Source organism: Staurois parvus, unplaced genomic scaffold (genome assembly GCF_062004578.1).
Source record: "Staurois parvus isolate SC_StPar_1 unplaced genomic scaffold, SC_StPar_1.0 ptg001787l, whole genome shotgun sequence".
NCBI lineage: Eukaryota > Metazoa > Chordata > Amphibia > Anura > Ranidae > Staurois > Staurois parvus.
This window is the reverse complement of record NW_028319583.1, coordinates 737,204-753,107: the sequence shown is the minus strand read 5'-3', so window position 1 is coordinate 753,107 and position 15,904 is coordinate 737,204. Positions and strand designations below refer to the sequence as shown.

The 15,904-nt window shown below is 47.0% G+C and overlaps 1 protein-coding gene across 1 annotated transcript in view; it reads left to right on the top strand.

Annotated features, from left to right (window-relative positions):
• Positions 1-15,904, top strand: part of DNAH9 (dynein axonemal heavy chain 9) — a 336,995-nt gene that overhangs the window by 216,221 nt on the left and 104,870 nt on the right. The window contains exons 52-54 of the mRNA XM_089663852.1: positions 2,948-3,136; positions 9,110-9,345; positions 12,750-12,872. Coding sequence (XP_089519978.1) covers positions 2,948-3,136; positions 9,110-9,345; positions 12,750-12,872 — 548 coding nt within the window. The remainder of the gene's footprint in view (positions 1-2,947; positions 3,137-9,109; positions 9,346-12,749; positions 12,873-15,904) is intronic.

Sequence of the window (15,904 nt, the reverse complement as noted above, 5' to 3'; positions counted from 1 at the left end):
CCCAGCAGGCTCCACCCACTACAGGCTGCCTGCAGAAAACTACAGGAGGGGGGTGGAGACATGACCAGTCATCCTGCACAAGGAGAGAGAGCAGAGCGGTGGGAGGGGCCCAGCAGGCTCCACCCACTACAGGCTGCCTGCAGAAAACTACAGGAGGGGGGTGGAGACATGACCAGTCATCCTGCACAAGGAGAGAGAGCAGAGCGGTGGGAGGGGCCCAGCAGGCTCCACCCACTACAGGCTGCCTGCAGAAAACTACAGGAGGGGGGTGGAGACATGACCAGTCATCCTGCACAAGGAGAGAGAGCAGAGCGGTGGGAGGGGCCCAGCAGGCTCCACCCACTACAGGTTGCCTGCAGAAAACTACGGGGGGGGTGGAGACATGACCAGTCATCCTGCACAAGGAGAGAGAGCAGAGCGGTGGGAGGGGCCCAGCAGGCTCCACCCACTACAGGCTGCCTGCAGAAAACTACAGGAGGGGGGTGGAGACATGACCAGTCATCCTGCACAAGGAGAGAGCAGAGAGCTGTGGGAGGGGCCCAGCAGGCTCCACCCACTACAAGCTGCCTGCAGAAATCTACAGGAGGGGGTGGAGTCAAGACCAGTCACCCTGCACAAAGAGAGAGAGCATCAGTGAGTGGTCTTTATTACAGGAAGTCTCACACTGGATGGCTGCACAGATCTGGAAGAAATACACAAAGCTCACCAAGATCGAAGGAAGAATAGACGTGAGGAATGGATTTAGACAATATTTGCTTATGTAGCGTAACTCCCTTAGGAGTCACAGTGATACTGTCCAGGTTTCCCCACAATTTTCTCAACACAGCCAGGCACACAGGCTCATCCACACATTTCTCCAATGACCAGTCTACGGGTGTTGTTTTTTGTTTTTGGAGAACTTTGGTAGGGTTGAGGGAGTTGAGTGGGGTAATTCAAAGCAAGAGTTATATACAATCTGAGGACTAGTATTCTCCCTGGAAAAGCTTTAGTAGTAATACTTGAGTGCAAACTCCTTAATTTGTGTCACAACAGCTGAGTCCCTACTTAGCAGATGATTAGATGGACTATGCTCCTTAGAACACCAGCCAGTGTCCCCTTTAACTAGACCTGCCGCTGACTCCCTAGCACCAGAGGGGTTTTGGCAGCACAAAAGTCTTTTAGAAGGTCCTTGAGAAGTATCTTTTCTCCCAAGGCCCAGGGATAGCTGGTTGCCTTCTTCCGTGATGCCAAACCAGATCTTCAGTAGATGGCCCCTCAGTCAGCTCTTAGCAGTACCCAGGTCTCAGCATTCAGGCCCTCAGGTTGCCCACCTGAGGTCACGCAATAGCAGATGTGTGGCAGCAATACCATGAAGGAGCAGCAAGCCCCCTTCAGGCTGGACAGGTCCTCAACACGAAAAGACCCTGAGCTCTGTGTGCTCACTGAATATATACAGTCTCCCAGCATGCCATTAGAGCCTGCCTCTCTGGGATAGGCCAGGGCTGTATTAATATTCATGCTGCCATCTGCATAGCTCCACACCTATCATCCAGAAACTTCTCAAGCTCTCCGGATGCAGAGGAAGCTATCAGACCAGCAGAAGCTGAACACTGTGAGCAGACCTGACTAGCAGAATGCAACTTCACTGAGTGCAGTGAGCAAACTATACTTTGGCCTAGCAATCACAGTCACACAGACTACAATGTGGCAACTAAATGTACCTATTCAGAGCTTTTTTTCAGCGGGAACGTGGGGGAACGCAGTTCCGGCACCTCCAGCACTGAATGTATGTAATTGCAAGGGGTGCTAGGCTGTTCCAGCGGATCTATTGTTGCTGGCTGCTGGGGGATCTATTGCCAATAAAGGGGATCTATTTTTGTGTGGTGGTCTACTGTTGCTGGTGGTGGATCTAGTGTTGATTGAGATCAATTGTTGCTGGAAGGGATCTACTGTTGAAGTAGTGGTCTATTGTTGCTGGCTGCTGGAGAGTCTATTGATGCTGGCTGATCTGTTGTAGCTGCTGGGGGTCTATTGTTGCCTGGGTGGAATTTTTTGGGGGTGTGTCCATTGTTGTTGGAAGAATCTATTGTTGCTGAGGGGGGTATATTGTTGCTGACTGCGGGGGATATCTTTTTCTGCTTTTCTTGTTATTAACACATTGTATACAAATTATTTATCACCAAAAATGATATTTGGCTCTGTATTCTCTAAAGGAGCAGTACTGGGAGGTGAGTAGGGGGGCGGAGACAATAATTGACTCAGAAGGGGGGAGTTCCTGTACCTATTTTTTTAGAAAAAAAGCCCTGTGCCTATCAAGACGCATACTAAATCTCTGTATCTAAAGCTAGTATCTATCTAGGAAGGTGCTACACTTATCCTGGAGTTCAGCTTTAAAGGAAAGCTATAGGCAAACTTTGCATTCTCAGGAAGCGGTGCATGCTGGGAAGTCTATGGAGTGTATTTATGTTAAGCCCCTCCCACATAACGCAGAATCAAAGATACATGCCATGATCGAGTTTGAAAACTGAGCCATCTACTCCTTTGCTATCTCACTGTTGTGATTCTCCTTCCTTCTGAAGTGATAAAATCCTTTGAAACAGTTATGGTCAATTTACTAGCTATGGGTGGCCTCTGGTGTGGCAGCCGAAATCCCTAGGGGGCCACACGTAAGTATTCATGTACAGAACATTGCAATACATATTTAATATGGCCAACTGTGTCAAAGTGGGCATGGGTAAATATCATCATCATCACCCTGTGTGCCTTCATAACAATGGCCCCGGCCGTGGTGTATGGAGGTAGAAGAATCTCCCCTTAGCCCTAAAGATAAGAGCATTCACTTCTTTCAGGAAGGCTGAATGTGGTAGAACACTTGACCAACATCTGAAATCTGCTGGCCATGGTGCGGTTACCAGAATTTTATGAGATGGTGTGATGTTTAGACATTTCTGCCATTTCTCCCATCTAGGTCGGAGGCCTTGCATCAGAAAATGTCCGATGGGCCGAAGCCGTGAGGAATTTCAAACTCCAGGAAAGCACGTTGTGTGGAGACGTCCTGCTCATCACCGCTTTTGTGTCTTACCTTGGCTACTTTACCAAAAAGTACAGACAGGACCTCATGGATAAAACCTGGAAACCCTACCTGGGACAGCTGAAAGTAAGTAACAGATTTACAGCCACAGTGAAGCATGGAGAAGATGTCGTGCTTTAGATTTAGTACTTAACCCAAAAGAGCGAACAGCTGACATTTCTTCTGAAATACGTTTGGCGATTGGCTGTAGGTGGTCTCCGTTTAGTTCAGACTGAGGACACCTGAATTAGCACAGAGGGCATCAGTCTAGGCCAGTGATGGTGAACCTTTTAGAGACCAAGTGCCCAAACTGCAACCCAAAACCCACTTATTTATCACAAAGTGCCAACACTGCAATTAAACCTGAATGCTGAGGTTTTGGTTTAGAAAAAACTCATACATTAACATCTTTTGTCTTAAAGAAAAATGCAATAAAAGAGCTTCCACTGACCACCACCGACCAGGGGGCAAAGTGCCACTGACCACCAGCACAAGGGGACAAAGTTCGACTGACCACCAGCAAAGGTTGGCAAAGTGCCACTGACCACCAGCACAAGGGGACAAAGTTTGACTGACCACCAGCACAAGGGGGCACAGTTCCATTGACCACCAGCACAGGGGGGCACAGTTCCACTGACCACCAGCACAAGTGGGCAAAGTTCCACTGACCACCAGCACAAGGGGGCAAAGTTCCACTGACCACCAGCACAAGGAGGCACAGTTCCACTGACCACCAGCACAAGGGGGCAAAGTTCTGAGCATGCGCATTGGCCCCTATGTGCGTTGTTATCCAATGCTCGGCTGCTGGGGCGACTTGGCTCGTGTGCTGGTAGAGAGGGCTCTGTGTGCCCACTGTGGCGCGCGTGCTATAGGTTCACCACCACTGGTCTAGGTGCTCTATAAGCATTTTTGTATAGAGAAAAACAGCCCTATATAAAGGTTTATTCTACCTAAAGTAATATTTTAAGACACTTTGGCCAAAAGTATAGGGACTCTCCTTCAACTAAAGTGTAGGTGTTCCATTGAAGTTAAGTCGATGTTGAAGTTGTAGTTTATCATACAAATACCCTTTAAGACAAGTGTGTTCCTCCAATTTTGTGGTAGCAGTTTGGTGAAGGCCCTTTTCATTTCCAGCATCACTGAGCTCCTATGTACAAAGCCAGCTCCATAAAGACATAGATTCACCAGTGTGGTGTAGAGGAACTTGAGTAGCTTGCACAGAGCCCTGACCTCAACCCTACTGAACGTCTTCTGAATAAATTGGTTTGCTTATTTGTAGCCAGGTCTTTCCACCATTGTTATCTGAGCTCACAGACCGGGACAAATTCCCACACACACCCTCCAAAATCTTGTGGCGTGCCTTCCCAGAGCAGTGGGGGACGTTACAGGGCCAATTTCATATTAATGTCCATGAAAATGGAATGGGATGTCTAGTTAGCTCATATAGGTATGATGGATAGGTATCCACAAATAGAGATATGTACGACGGAAAAATTTGTTTCGTTTTGGATTTGTTCGTTACGTTAATAATTTTGCTTCATCAAATTTGTTACGTTGGAATGATTAGCTTTAAAAATTAGTTTAGTATGTTTGTTATTTTCAAATTGATTGGAAATTGGATTTTGGAAGATAGCTATATTTGTTCTATTTTTATTCTTTTCTGTTTTCCTATTCTATTTTTTTTTCTTTAATTGTATTCTATTTTTTTCTAATCTTTTTTTATTTTGTATTCTATTCTGTTTTTTCTATTTTCTATTCCGTTCTAATCTGTTCTATTTCTTTCTATTCTGTTTTATTTCTTTATCTTCTTTTATATTCTCTATTCTATTCTGTTTTAATTCTGTTCTGCACAGTAAAGTATGACTTATCATCTTATTTCACTTTTATATCTTACTGTATTTATGGCAATATATTTCCCTTTCAAATTTGAATTCATTTTCAAATTCAGGTAATTAGTTTTGTTATAATACAGTGGTACACTATATTTCCAAAAGTATTGGGCCGCCTGCCTTTCCACGCACATCAATTTTAATGGCCCCCCCAGTCTTAGTCCGTAAGGTTCAATATTGAGTTGGCCCCGCCCTTTCCACGCACATGACCTTTAATGGCCCCCCAGTCTTAGTCCGTAGGGTTCAATATTGAGTTGGCCCCGCCCTTTGCAGCTATAACAGCTTCAACTCTTCTGGGAAGGCCGTCCACAAGGTTTAGGAGGGTGTCTATGGGAAGGTTGGACCATTCTTCCAGAAGCACATTTGTCAGGTCAGGCACTGATGTCAGATTAGAAGGCCGGGCTCACAGTCTCCTCTCTAATTCATCCCAAAGGTGTTCTATCGGATTGAGGTCAGGACTCTGTGCAGGCCAGTCAATTTCTTTCACCTCAAACCCCAATCTCGCTCAACAATTTCTTTATGGACCTTGCTTTGTGCACTGGTGCGGAGTCATGTTGGAACAGGAAGGGGCCATCCCCAAACTCTTCCCACAAAATTGAGAGCATGAAATTGCCCAAAATGTCTTGGTATGCTGATGCTTTAAGAGTTCCTTTCACTGGAACTAGGGGGCCAAGCCCAACCCCTGAAAAACACCCCACACCATAATCCCCCTCCACCAAACTTTACACTTGGCACAATGCAATTAGGCAAATACCGTTTTCTTGGCAACCGCCAAACCCAGACACATCCATCAAGTTGCCAGACAGAGAAGTGTGATTGTTTACTCCAGAGAACATGTCTCCACTGCTCTAGAGTCCAGTGGCGGCAAGCTTTACACCACGGCATCCGACGCTTTGCATTGTACTTGGTGATGTAAGGCTTGGATGCAGCTGCTCGGCCATGGAAACCCATTCCATGAAGCTCTCTACGCACTGTTGTTGGGCTCATCTGAAGGCCACACCAAGTTTGGAGGTCTTTAGCTATTGACTCTGCAGACAGTTGGTGACTTCTGCGCACTGTGCACTTCAGCATGTGCTGACTCCGCCCTGTCATGTGACGTGGCCTACCACTTGGTGGCTGAGTGGCTGTTGTTCCCAGTTGCTTCCACTTTGTTATAATCCCACTAACAGTTGAGCGTTGAATATTTAGTAGCCAGGAAATGTCACGGATGGACTTATTGCACAGGTGACAACCTATCACGGGACCACGCTTGGAGTCACTGAGCTCCTGAGAGCGACCCATTCTTTCACCAATGTTTGTAGAAGCAGTCTGCATGCCTAGGGGCTTGATTGTATACACCTGTGTCCATGGAGGGGATTGGAACACCTGAATCACATGATTAGGAGGGCGGGGACAATACGTTTGGCAATCTAGTGTATGTGTAAGGGAGGAACTGAAATTTTTGCAACCAGATGGTCAATGAACACTACAGATGTATCTTTGGCTGGAATTATGTTTTCATTAGCATTTATTGAGGGACACGGGGGTTTCCAATCCTCCTATAGACGGCAGCATAACCCAACAATCATTGAATTCCAGTGGACCTAAAGGTACAACAGGAAAAACATTTTACTGTAAAATTTAAAAATCTCATCAGCTTGTTTTTTGTAACAAATCACCGGTGAGGCATTTTCTGTACCCTGTTACCGCCAAGCTGAGTGTGATAAGACTCTGTATCTGTGAGAGAATATTCAGCCGGAGTACATTATGACAGTATTCATGTATACACTGCCCATAGTATTTTGCCACCTCCACCTTCTCTACAGCAAAGATCTGCAAAATGTCACATTATAATGACTTGCTCCTGTGCAATGTCTGAACAAAAGGCTGAGGATGGAAATTCAGCGTTCTTCTGTAGAGAGTCGTGTGTGGCCGCTTCTGGCGTATTTGCCGTCCTGGCAGTATTTATAACAGTGTAGAAGGCAGTGGGGTTCCCAGATAATGCGTTCCCCGCGAGGGCCATGCTGGGACAGAGGCGTGTGTGCTCCACATCACCGGAGACTTGTGAGCCGGAGTTATTGGTTGATTATTCATGAGAGGAAAAAAATGGAGCAGAGGAGGAGAAATCTGCAAGAGGCTCTCTGCCGGGGGCAACAAGGCGAGTGAATTAATCAAATATAGCCGAGAACTTGTACTGTGAACTCGATTTCACTCTTTAATCAACTGGCTGTGAGACCTAAAGCTTGTTCTAGTTATCATCATAAGGCAAAAAGGCAAAGTGAAATTTCACCTTCCTAATAGAAGAGACATTCTGCTACATGCTGGATGACCGATTGCTCCTTAGAGACCAGAACCTTCCCACCCTGAAATACTCTGCCCCTTTTCTGTGTAACTCTCCTCTCCTGAAATACTCTGCGCTGCCGGAGGGCTCCGCTCCTTCCTCTATAGCTCTCCTCTCCTGAAATACTCTGCGCTGCTGGAGGACTCCGCTCCTTCCTCTATAACTCTCCTCTCCTGAAATACTCTGCGCTGCTGGAGGACTCCGCTCCTTCCTCTATAACTCCTCTCCTGAAATACTCTGCGCTGCTGGAGGACTCCGCTCCTTCCTCTATAACTCTCCTCTCCTGAAATACTCTGCGCTGCTGGAGGACTCCGCTCCTTCCTCTATAACTCTCCTCTCCTGAAATACTCTGCGCTGCTGGAGGACTCCGCTCCTTCCTCTATAACTCTCCTCTCCTGAAATACTCTGCGCTGCTGGAGGACTCCGCTCCTTCCTCTATAACTCTCCTCTCCTGAAATACTCTGCGCTGCTGGAGGACTCCGCTCCTTCCTCTATAACTGTCCTCTCCTGAAATACTCTGCGCTGCTGGAGGACTCCGCTCCTTCCTCTATAACTCTCCTCTCCTGAAATACTCTGCACTGCTGGAGGACTCCGCTCCTTCCTCTATAACTCTCCTCTCCTGAAATACTCTGCTCTGCTGGAGGACTCCGCTCCTTCCTCTATAACTCTCCTCTCCTGAAATACTCTGCGCTGCTGGAGGACTCCGCTCCTTCCTCTATAACTCTCCTCTCCTGAAATACTCTGCACTGCTGGAGGACTCCGCTCCTTCCTCTATAACTCTCCTCTCCTGAAATACTCTGCTCTGCTGGAGGACTCCGCTCCTTCCTCTATAACTCTCCTCTCCTGAAATACTCTGCGCTGCTGGAGGACTCCGCTCCTTCCTCTATAACTCCTCTCCTGAAATACTCTGCACTGCTGGAGGGCTCCGCTCCTTCCTCTATAGCTCTCCTCTCCTGAAATACTCTGCTCTGCTGGAGGACTCCGCTCCTTCCTCTATAACTCCTCTCCTGAAATACTCTGCACTGCTGGAGGGCTCCGCTCCTTCCTCTATAGCTCTCCTCTCCTGAAATACTCTGCTCTGCTGGAGGACTCCGCTCCTTCCTCTATAACTCCTCTCCTGAAATACTCTGCTCTGCTGGAGGACTCCGCTCCTTCCTCTATAACTCTCCTCTCCTGAAATACTCTGCGCTGCTGGAGGACTCCGCTCCTTCCTCTATAACTCCTCTCCTGAAATACTCTGCGCTGCTGGAGGACTCCGCTCCTTCCTCTATAACTCCTCTCCTGAAATACTCTGCACTGCTGGAGGGCTCCGCTCCTTCCTCTATAGCTCTCCTCTCCTGAAATACTCTGCGCTGCTGGAGGACTCCGCTCCTTCCTCTATAACTCCTCTCCTGAAATACTCTGCGCTGCTGGAGGACTCCGCTCCTTCCTCTATAACTCTCCTCTCCTGAAATACTCTGCGCTGCTGGAGGACTCCGCTCCTTCCTCTATAGCTCTCCTCTCCTGAAATACTCTGCGCTGCTGGAGGACTCCGCTCCTTCCTCTATAACTCTCCTCCCCTGAAATACTCTGCTCTGCTGGAGGACTCCGCTCCTTCCTCTATAACTCCTCTCCTGAAATACTCTGCTCTGCTGGAGGACTCTGCTCCTTTCTCTTTATCTCTCCTCTCCTGAAATACTCTGCGCTGCTGGAGGACTCTGCTCCTTCCTCTATAACTCTCCTCTCCTGAAATACTCTGCACTGCAGGAGGACTCCGCTCCTTCCTCTATAACTCTCCTCTCCTGAAATACTCTGCACTGCTGGAGGACGCTGCTCCTTCTATATAACTCTTACCCTTTACTTCCTCTCCAGGTCCCTATACCAGTAACTCCATCTTTGGACCCCCTAACTATGCTGACTGATGATGCAGATGTAGCAACCTGGCAAAATGAGGGTCTTCCAGCTGACCGCATGTCTACAGAGAATGCCACTATCCTGACCAACTGCGAGCGCTGGCCTCTGATGGTGGATCCACAGCTACAAGGCATCAAGTGGATCAAGAATAAATATGGGGAAAATCTTCGAGTAATCCGCATTGGGCAGCGAGGGTAAGTGAGAGGGGGTTGGGGATGACAGCACACCATTATTCAGGCACACCCTGATCGCATGTGTAGTAAATAGAAAGGCCAGTTCAGAGTGTTCATTTTGGTCATATTTGACAACTTCTTCCCATTAGTACACTTTGTTGGGTCTCCTCAAAATTCTCTGGGTTACATTTATATGAATGGCTTCTTCCCCTAAGCAGTGTGATCAGACCTGTAGAAGATAGCTAAGAGTTTACGTTTAGGTTGTAAGCTCTTGTAGTCGGCTTCCTTCACACATAATAAAAATCTTATGGGTTGTGTTTTTTTGGTTTCCTCAAGTTGTTCAAAGCTGGTATGTTGGTATTGGTATATGTAGGTGTTTGACACACAGGTTATAACTTGCCATAATATGTATATATCTGTTCAGGTGTATCCGACTCTCAGCTCTCTTGGCTCCATGTCTGATACCATTGAAAGTTTTGTCCATAGAATTTTCTTGGCAATTTGTTTGTACAAAATAGGTCCTCAACCCAACCCAATTAGTCGGCTAGAGACTAGCATGCAGAATTTGATAACATAGGTGCATAGCCAATCTGTACACACATACTAGGACCAATTTCAGCAGGTGCCAGTTAATCTACCAGCCTGTCTTTGGAGTGTGGAAGGAAATCAGAGTACCCAGAGGAGACCCATGCAAGCACAGGGAGAACATGTAAATTCCATGCGGAGAGAATGTAGACAGGTGCAGTCTGATTTCTCCACTGCAGGTGGTGCTGAACCACTGGAAGTCAAGAGGAACATGTTTCTTCTATGGTTTCCTGGGTCACAGGGGGAACGATCTGGTTGGATACTGCCATTCCATGTGACTTTGGTGGCCATCTTGGGTCAGGCAGTGTTTATTTAAGACCCTGACTCCCATACTTGGCACACATTTCACATGTGGGTAGTGTAGGGACAGGTCAACCAGATGAGTAGAGAAAGGATAGGATCACTTCCATTCCCTACTCGTACCTACTACTCTTTCAGGCCGCAGTCTGGCCCTCAAGACAGACATTGTCGGCACATCTGAGACCTGCTCTGCTACACACTGCTGTATTATTATTATTATACAGTATTTATAAAGCGCCAATAGTTCGCTCAGCGCTGTACATGAGGGGATTGAGGGCCCTGTTCTTTCGAGCTTACAATCTAGGAGGGAGGGGATGGTGGCACAAGAGGAGATAGCTGTGGGGGATGGAGTGGTAGGAAGAGTGGAGGAGGTCGGCAAGTTAGCAGGTGGTGGGGTAGGCTTCCCTGAAGAGGTGGGTTTTCAGGGTGCGCCTAAAGGAGAGGAGAGTGGGTGACAATCTGATGGGTTGGGGCAGGGAGTTCCAGAGGATGGGTGACACCCTGGAGAAGTCCTGGAGGCGGGCATGGAAGGAGGAGACCAGGGAACCAGAGAGAAGGAGGTCTTGTGAGGTCTTGTATTATACTTGTGATTGTTCCCAGTTGGGCACCTTCCAGCTGGATTTGTTCTGAATTGTTGGATTCTACATTAATTCAAGTTCTGTTCTTTGCAATTGGAGTGTTTTCTGCCACTGCACTGCACCTCCCCACACTTCTGTTGACCGAGATTCAAATCAATGATCCCAGTTCTGGAAGACATACAGTTGCAAGAAAAAGTATGTGATCCCCTTGGGATTACGTGGAGTTTTGTATGAATTGGACATAAAATGTGCTCTGAACGTCATCTAAGTCACAACAATAGAAGAACACAGTCTGCTGAACATAATACTACACAAACATTAGATGTTGCCATGGTTTAATTGCACATAACATATAAACATTCACAGTGCAGGGAGGAAAAAGTATGTGAACCTTTGGACTTAATAACTGGTCGACCCTCCTTTGGCAGCAATAACCTCAACCAAACGTTTCCTGTAGTTGCAGATCAGACCTGCACAATGATCTGGAGTAATTTTGGACCACTCCTCTTCACAAAACTGTTTCAGTGTAGCAATATTCTTGGGATGTCTGGTGTGAATCGCTCTCTTAAGGTCATGCCACAGCATTTCAATGGGGTTGAGGTCAGGACTCTGACTGGGCCACTCCAGAAGGCGTATTCTGTGCTGTTGCAGCCATTGTTTTGTTGAATTACTTGTATGCTTTGGGTCATTGTCCTGTTGCATCACCCATCCTCTGCAGAGCTTCAGTTGGCGGACAGATGGTCGTACGTTTTGCTGCAAAATGTCTTGATAAACTCTGGAATTCATTTTCCCATCAATGACAACAATCTGTCCAGGCCCTGAGGCAGCAAAGCAGCCCCAAACCATGATGCTCCCTCCGCCATGTTTCACAGTGGGGATGAGGTTTTGATGTTGGTGTGCTGTGCCTTTTTTTCTCCACACATAGTGTTGTGTGTTCTTCCCAAACAACTCAATCTTGGTTTCATCTGTCCACAGTATATTTTGCCAGTAGTGCTGTGAAACATCCAGGTGCTCTTTTGCAACTTTTAAACGTGCTGCAATCTTCTTTTTGGACAGCAATGGCTTCCTCCGTGGTGTCCTCCCATGTACTCCATGCTTGTTTAATGTTTTCCTTATTGTAGATGTGTCAACAAAAATGTTAGCATGTGCCAGAGATTTCTGTAGGTCTTTAGCTGACACTCTGGGATTCTTCTTTATCTCATGCAGCATTCTGCGCTGTTCTCTTGCAGTCATTTTTACAGGACGGCCACGCCTAGGGAGAGTAGCAACAGTGCTAAACTTTCTCCATTTGTAGACAGTCTGTCTTACCGTGGGCACATGAACATCAAGGCTTTTGGAGATACTTTTGTAACCCTTTCCAGCTTCATGCAAGTCAACAATTCTTGATCATAGGTCTTCTGAGAGCTCTTTTCTGCGAGGCATGGTTCACATCAGACAGTGCTTCTTGAAACCAGTAAACCCAAAACAGGTGTGTGTTTTTTAAGGGCAGGACAGCTGTGAGCAACACATCCAATATCATCACACTGATTGGAGTCAAGGTTGGCTCACTCCTGGCTCCAATTAGCTCTGGGAGAAGTCATTAAGCTAGGGCCTCACATACTTTTTCCTCCCTGCACTGTGAATGTTTACATGTCATGTGCAATTAAACCATGGCAACATCTAATTTTTGTGTAGTATTATGTTCAGCAGACTGTGTTCTTCTATTGTTGTGACTTAGATGACGCTCAGAGCACATTTTATGCCCAATTCATGCAAAACTCCACGTAATCCCAAGGGGTTCACTTACTTTTTCTTGCAACTGTAAGTGCTAACCACTAGGCTACTGTGCTGCCCACCACATTAGGCCTCCATTCATTTATGCATTTTGGTTTTCTGGGACCACCTTGAATTGCAAGTTGATTGGTTATTCTCAGACTCTGAAGTTTCTTGGGTCTTATTTTCTTCCTTATTTCCTTTTTCCAGGTACCTGGATACACTGGAGAGAGCCCTGGGCGGGGGAGATGTGGTCCTTATTGAGAACTTGGAGGAGAGCGTAGATCCTGTCCTAGGACCTTTACTAGGAAGAGAAACCATCAAGAAAGGAAGGTAAAGCATTGCTAAAAATCATCATTGATTCTCATGTTACACCTTCGTAGTCTGCCCCCACCAAGAAGGTTCTGGGACACAACTAGTCTAGATTTGCAAACACATCCAGCTGTCTGAGAGATGGGTGCTGACCTGGTGACCATTCAGAAAACCCTCCGAAGAGAGGTCTTTGGTTGCACTTGAGCATTGTAGGCTGTCCGATGCCGTTCTTTCACAGACTCTTTGGGGGAGATTTACTAAAACTGGAGAGTTCAAAATCTGGTGCAGCTCTACTTAGGAACCAATCAGCTTCCAGGTTTTATTGGCAATGTTTAATTGACCAAGCTGAAGTTAGAAGCTGATTGGCAATCTTGCACAGCTGCAGCAGATTTTGACTGCTCCAGTTTTAGTAAATCTCCTCCTTTGATATCTATAGACAAATGAAATATTGCTATCTCAGGTCACTGTCTATCAGCAAATGCCATTTTATTTATTAGGAACACATAAAACGTATGCCTCTTATATAGTGGGCATGTAATCAATGGGCCTTGAAACCAGCACCACTAATGAACCTATAGTGTGTGTCTCAGCTCAAAACCGTAGACTGACCTAGTGTGGTCTAGGGGCGGACTGACCATTTGGAAACTCGGGCACTGCCCGAGGGCCCGGGGTCAGTAGGGGGCCCCATGAGATGCCCCTGGTACCTTTTTCATAGGCATTTTTAAAATTTTGGGCAAAGACACAGGGGCTCCATGATCCTCTATTGCCCGAGGGCCCCATGAGTTGTCAGTCAGCCCCTGGTGTGGTCCTCAGTATGCATGTGGAGTACCCATTGGGTACTGACTAACCAGGCCTTGTTTGTCTGAGACGCCTGTTGTTTAATAAGTTATGGTCTGCAGTTCACTTTTCAAAGGGCATATGACTGGTGGTGAAGAAATAATATGTTGCTGTCTGTTTTGACCCTCAAAATGCCCACCCAACAGGCCACAACTGGGTCCACTGCATGTGGATGCAAAGTGGTTGCGGCGCAGCCCTATTCACTTGCATGGGTTGCATTCAGTGGCTCTACTGCCTGCCTAATGTGACACCAAGTTTAATTTTTGCTGTAGCTGTAAGGCATGAGTGCTCAACCTGTGGACCTCCAGCTGTTGTGGATCTCCAAGTCCCATCATGCCTCTGGATTTGGGAGTCATGTTTGTAACTGTGCCAGCCCTGCAATGCCTCATGGGACTTGTAGTTCCACAACAGCTGGAGGGCCACAGGTTGAGCACCCGTGCCATATGACATCATCCAGAGCAGATGCATATTTTTTTAGGTTTAGATGGATGGCGGTAAAACCGCAGCTCACCCGTCAGCTTTTACTACCCTAGTTGCCCATGTGAACAAGCCCTTGGAAAGTCTATTACAATTTAAACAAAAGTGATCTCGCCTGAGATTTTCACTGACGCAGTTTCAGTACAACTATAGGCAAAACTTTTTCTTTCCATTTTTGGATAGGGTAAGGGAGGGTTATAACGCCTGACAGTTTATTTTTTGCCATCTTTGTCCCATTGGGGAGAATTCCCTTCACTTTCTGTCCCATAGCCAAAACAGGTTGTGAGAGGAAGTCCATGTAGATTAAGGCAATTTCTTGGGGCCCCCCCAGCAGAACTAGTGTCCTCATGGGAAAATTTCCCCTCTATTACATTTCTGGTGACAACCCAAAATTTGGGATTTTCTTTTACTTTCACTTTTAATGATAATGGTAAACAAGACAAATAGAGAGGCTGAATCTCCCTAACCGGGGTACAGACAACAAATCCTCTGGAGGGCAAGTGGTTAATTATTATTATTATACAGGATTTATATGGCGCCAACAGTTTGCTCAGCGCTTTACAATATAACGGGAGACAATACAGCAACAATACAGTTCAATACAAGAGGAATAGGAGGGCCCTGATCCTGGGAGCTTACAATCTAATAGGGAGGGGCTGGTGGTACAAAAGGTAATAACTGTGGGGGATGGACTGATGGGAGAAATAGAAGATTCCATTATTAGCTGAGGGCAGGATAGGCTTCCCTGAAGAGAGAGAGGTTTTTTTAGAGATCGCCTAAAAGTGGACAGAGTAGGCTTTAGTCGGATAGATTGGGGTAGAGAGTTCCAGAGGATGGAGGAGGCTCTGGAGAAGTCCTGGAGATGAGCATGGGAGGAGGAGACAAGGCAGCTAGAGAGCAGGAGGAGCGGAGAGGACGGTTTAGGTGATATTTGGAGACAAGATTGGTGAAGTAATTGGGGGCGGAGTTATAAATGGCTTTATATGTTAATGTTTTGAATTTTATTGGTTGGGCAATGGGAAGCCAGTGGAGGGATTGGCAGAGAGGGATGGAGGACACGGAATGGAGGCCAGTGGAGGGATTGACAGAGAGGGATGGAGGACACTGAATGGAGGCAGTGGAGGGATTAATAGAGAGGGGTGGAGGACACGGAATGGAGGCCAGTGGAGGGATTGGCAGAGAGGGGTGGAGGACACTGAGTGGAGGCCAGTGGAGGGATTGGCAGAGAGGGGTGGAGGACACTGAATGGAGGCAGTGGAGGGATTAATAGAGAGGGGTGGAGGACACGGAATGGAGGCCAGTGGAGGGATTGGCAGAGAGGGGTGGAGGACACTGAGTGGAGGCCAGTGGAGGGATTGGCAGAGAGAGGTGGAGGACACTGAGTGGAGGTCAGTGGAGGGATTGGCAGAGAGGGGTGGCAGATACAGAACGGTTAGTAAGGTGGATGAGTCTGGCAGCAGCATTCATGATAGACTGAAGAGGGGATAGCCTGCGATGAGGTTGGCCAATGAGGAGGGAGTTACAATAGTCAAGGCGAGAAATAACAAGGGAGGGAATAAGTTGCTTAGTGGTTTCGGTGGTTAAAAACGGGCGTATCTTGGAGATGCTGCGGAGGTGAAGTCTACAAGATTTGGGCAGCGATTTGGGGCTGTACAACTGAATAGGTACTTATAACGCCGAAGCCCTTCCAATTTACACATGGCTTTACATATATAGTATGAATTCACATCAGTCCCTGC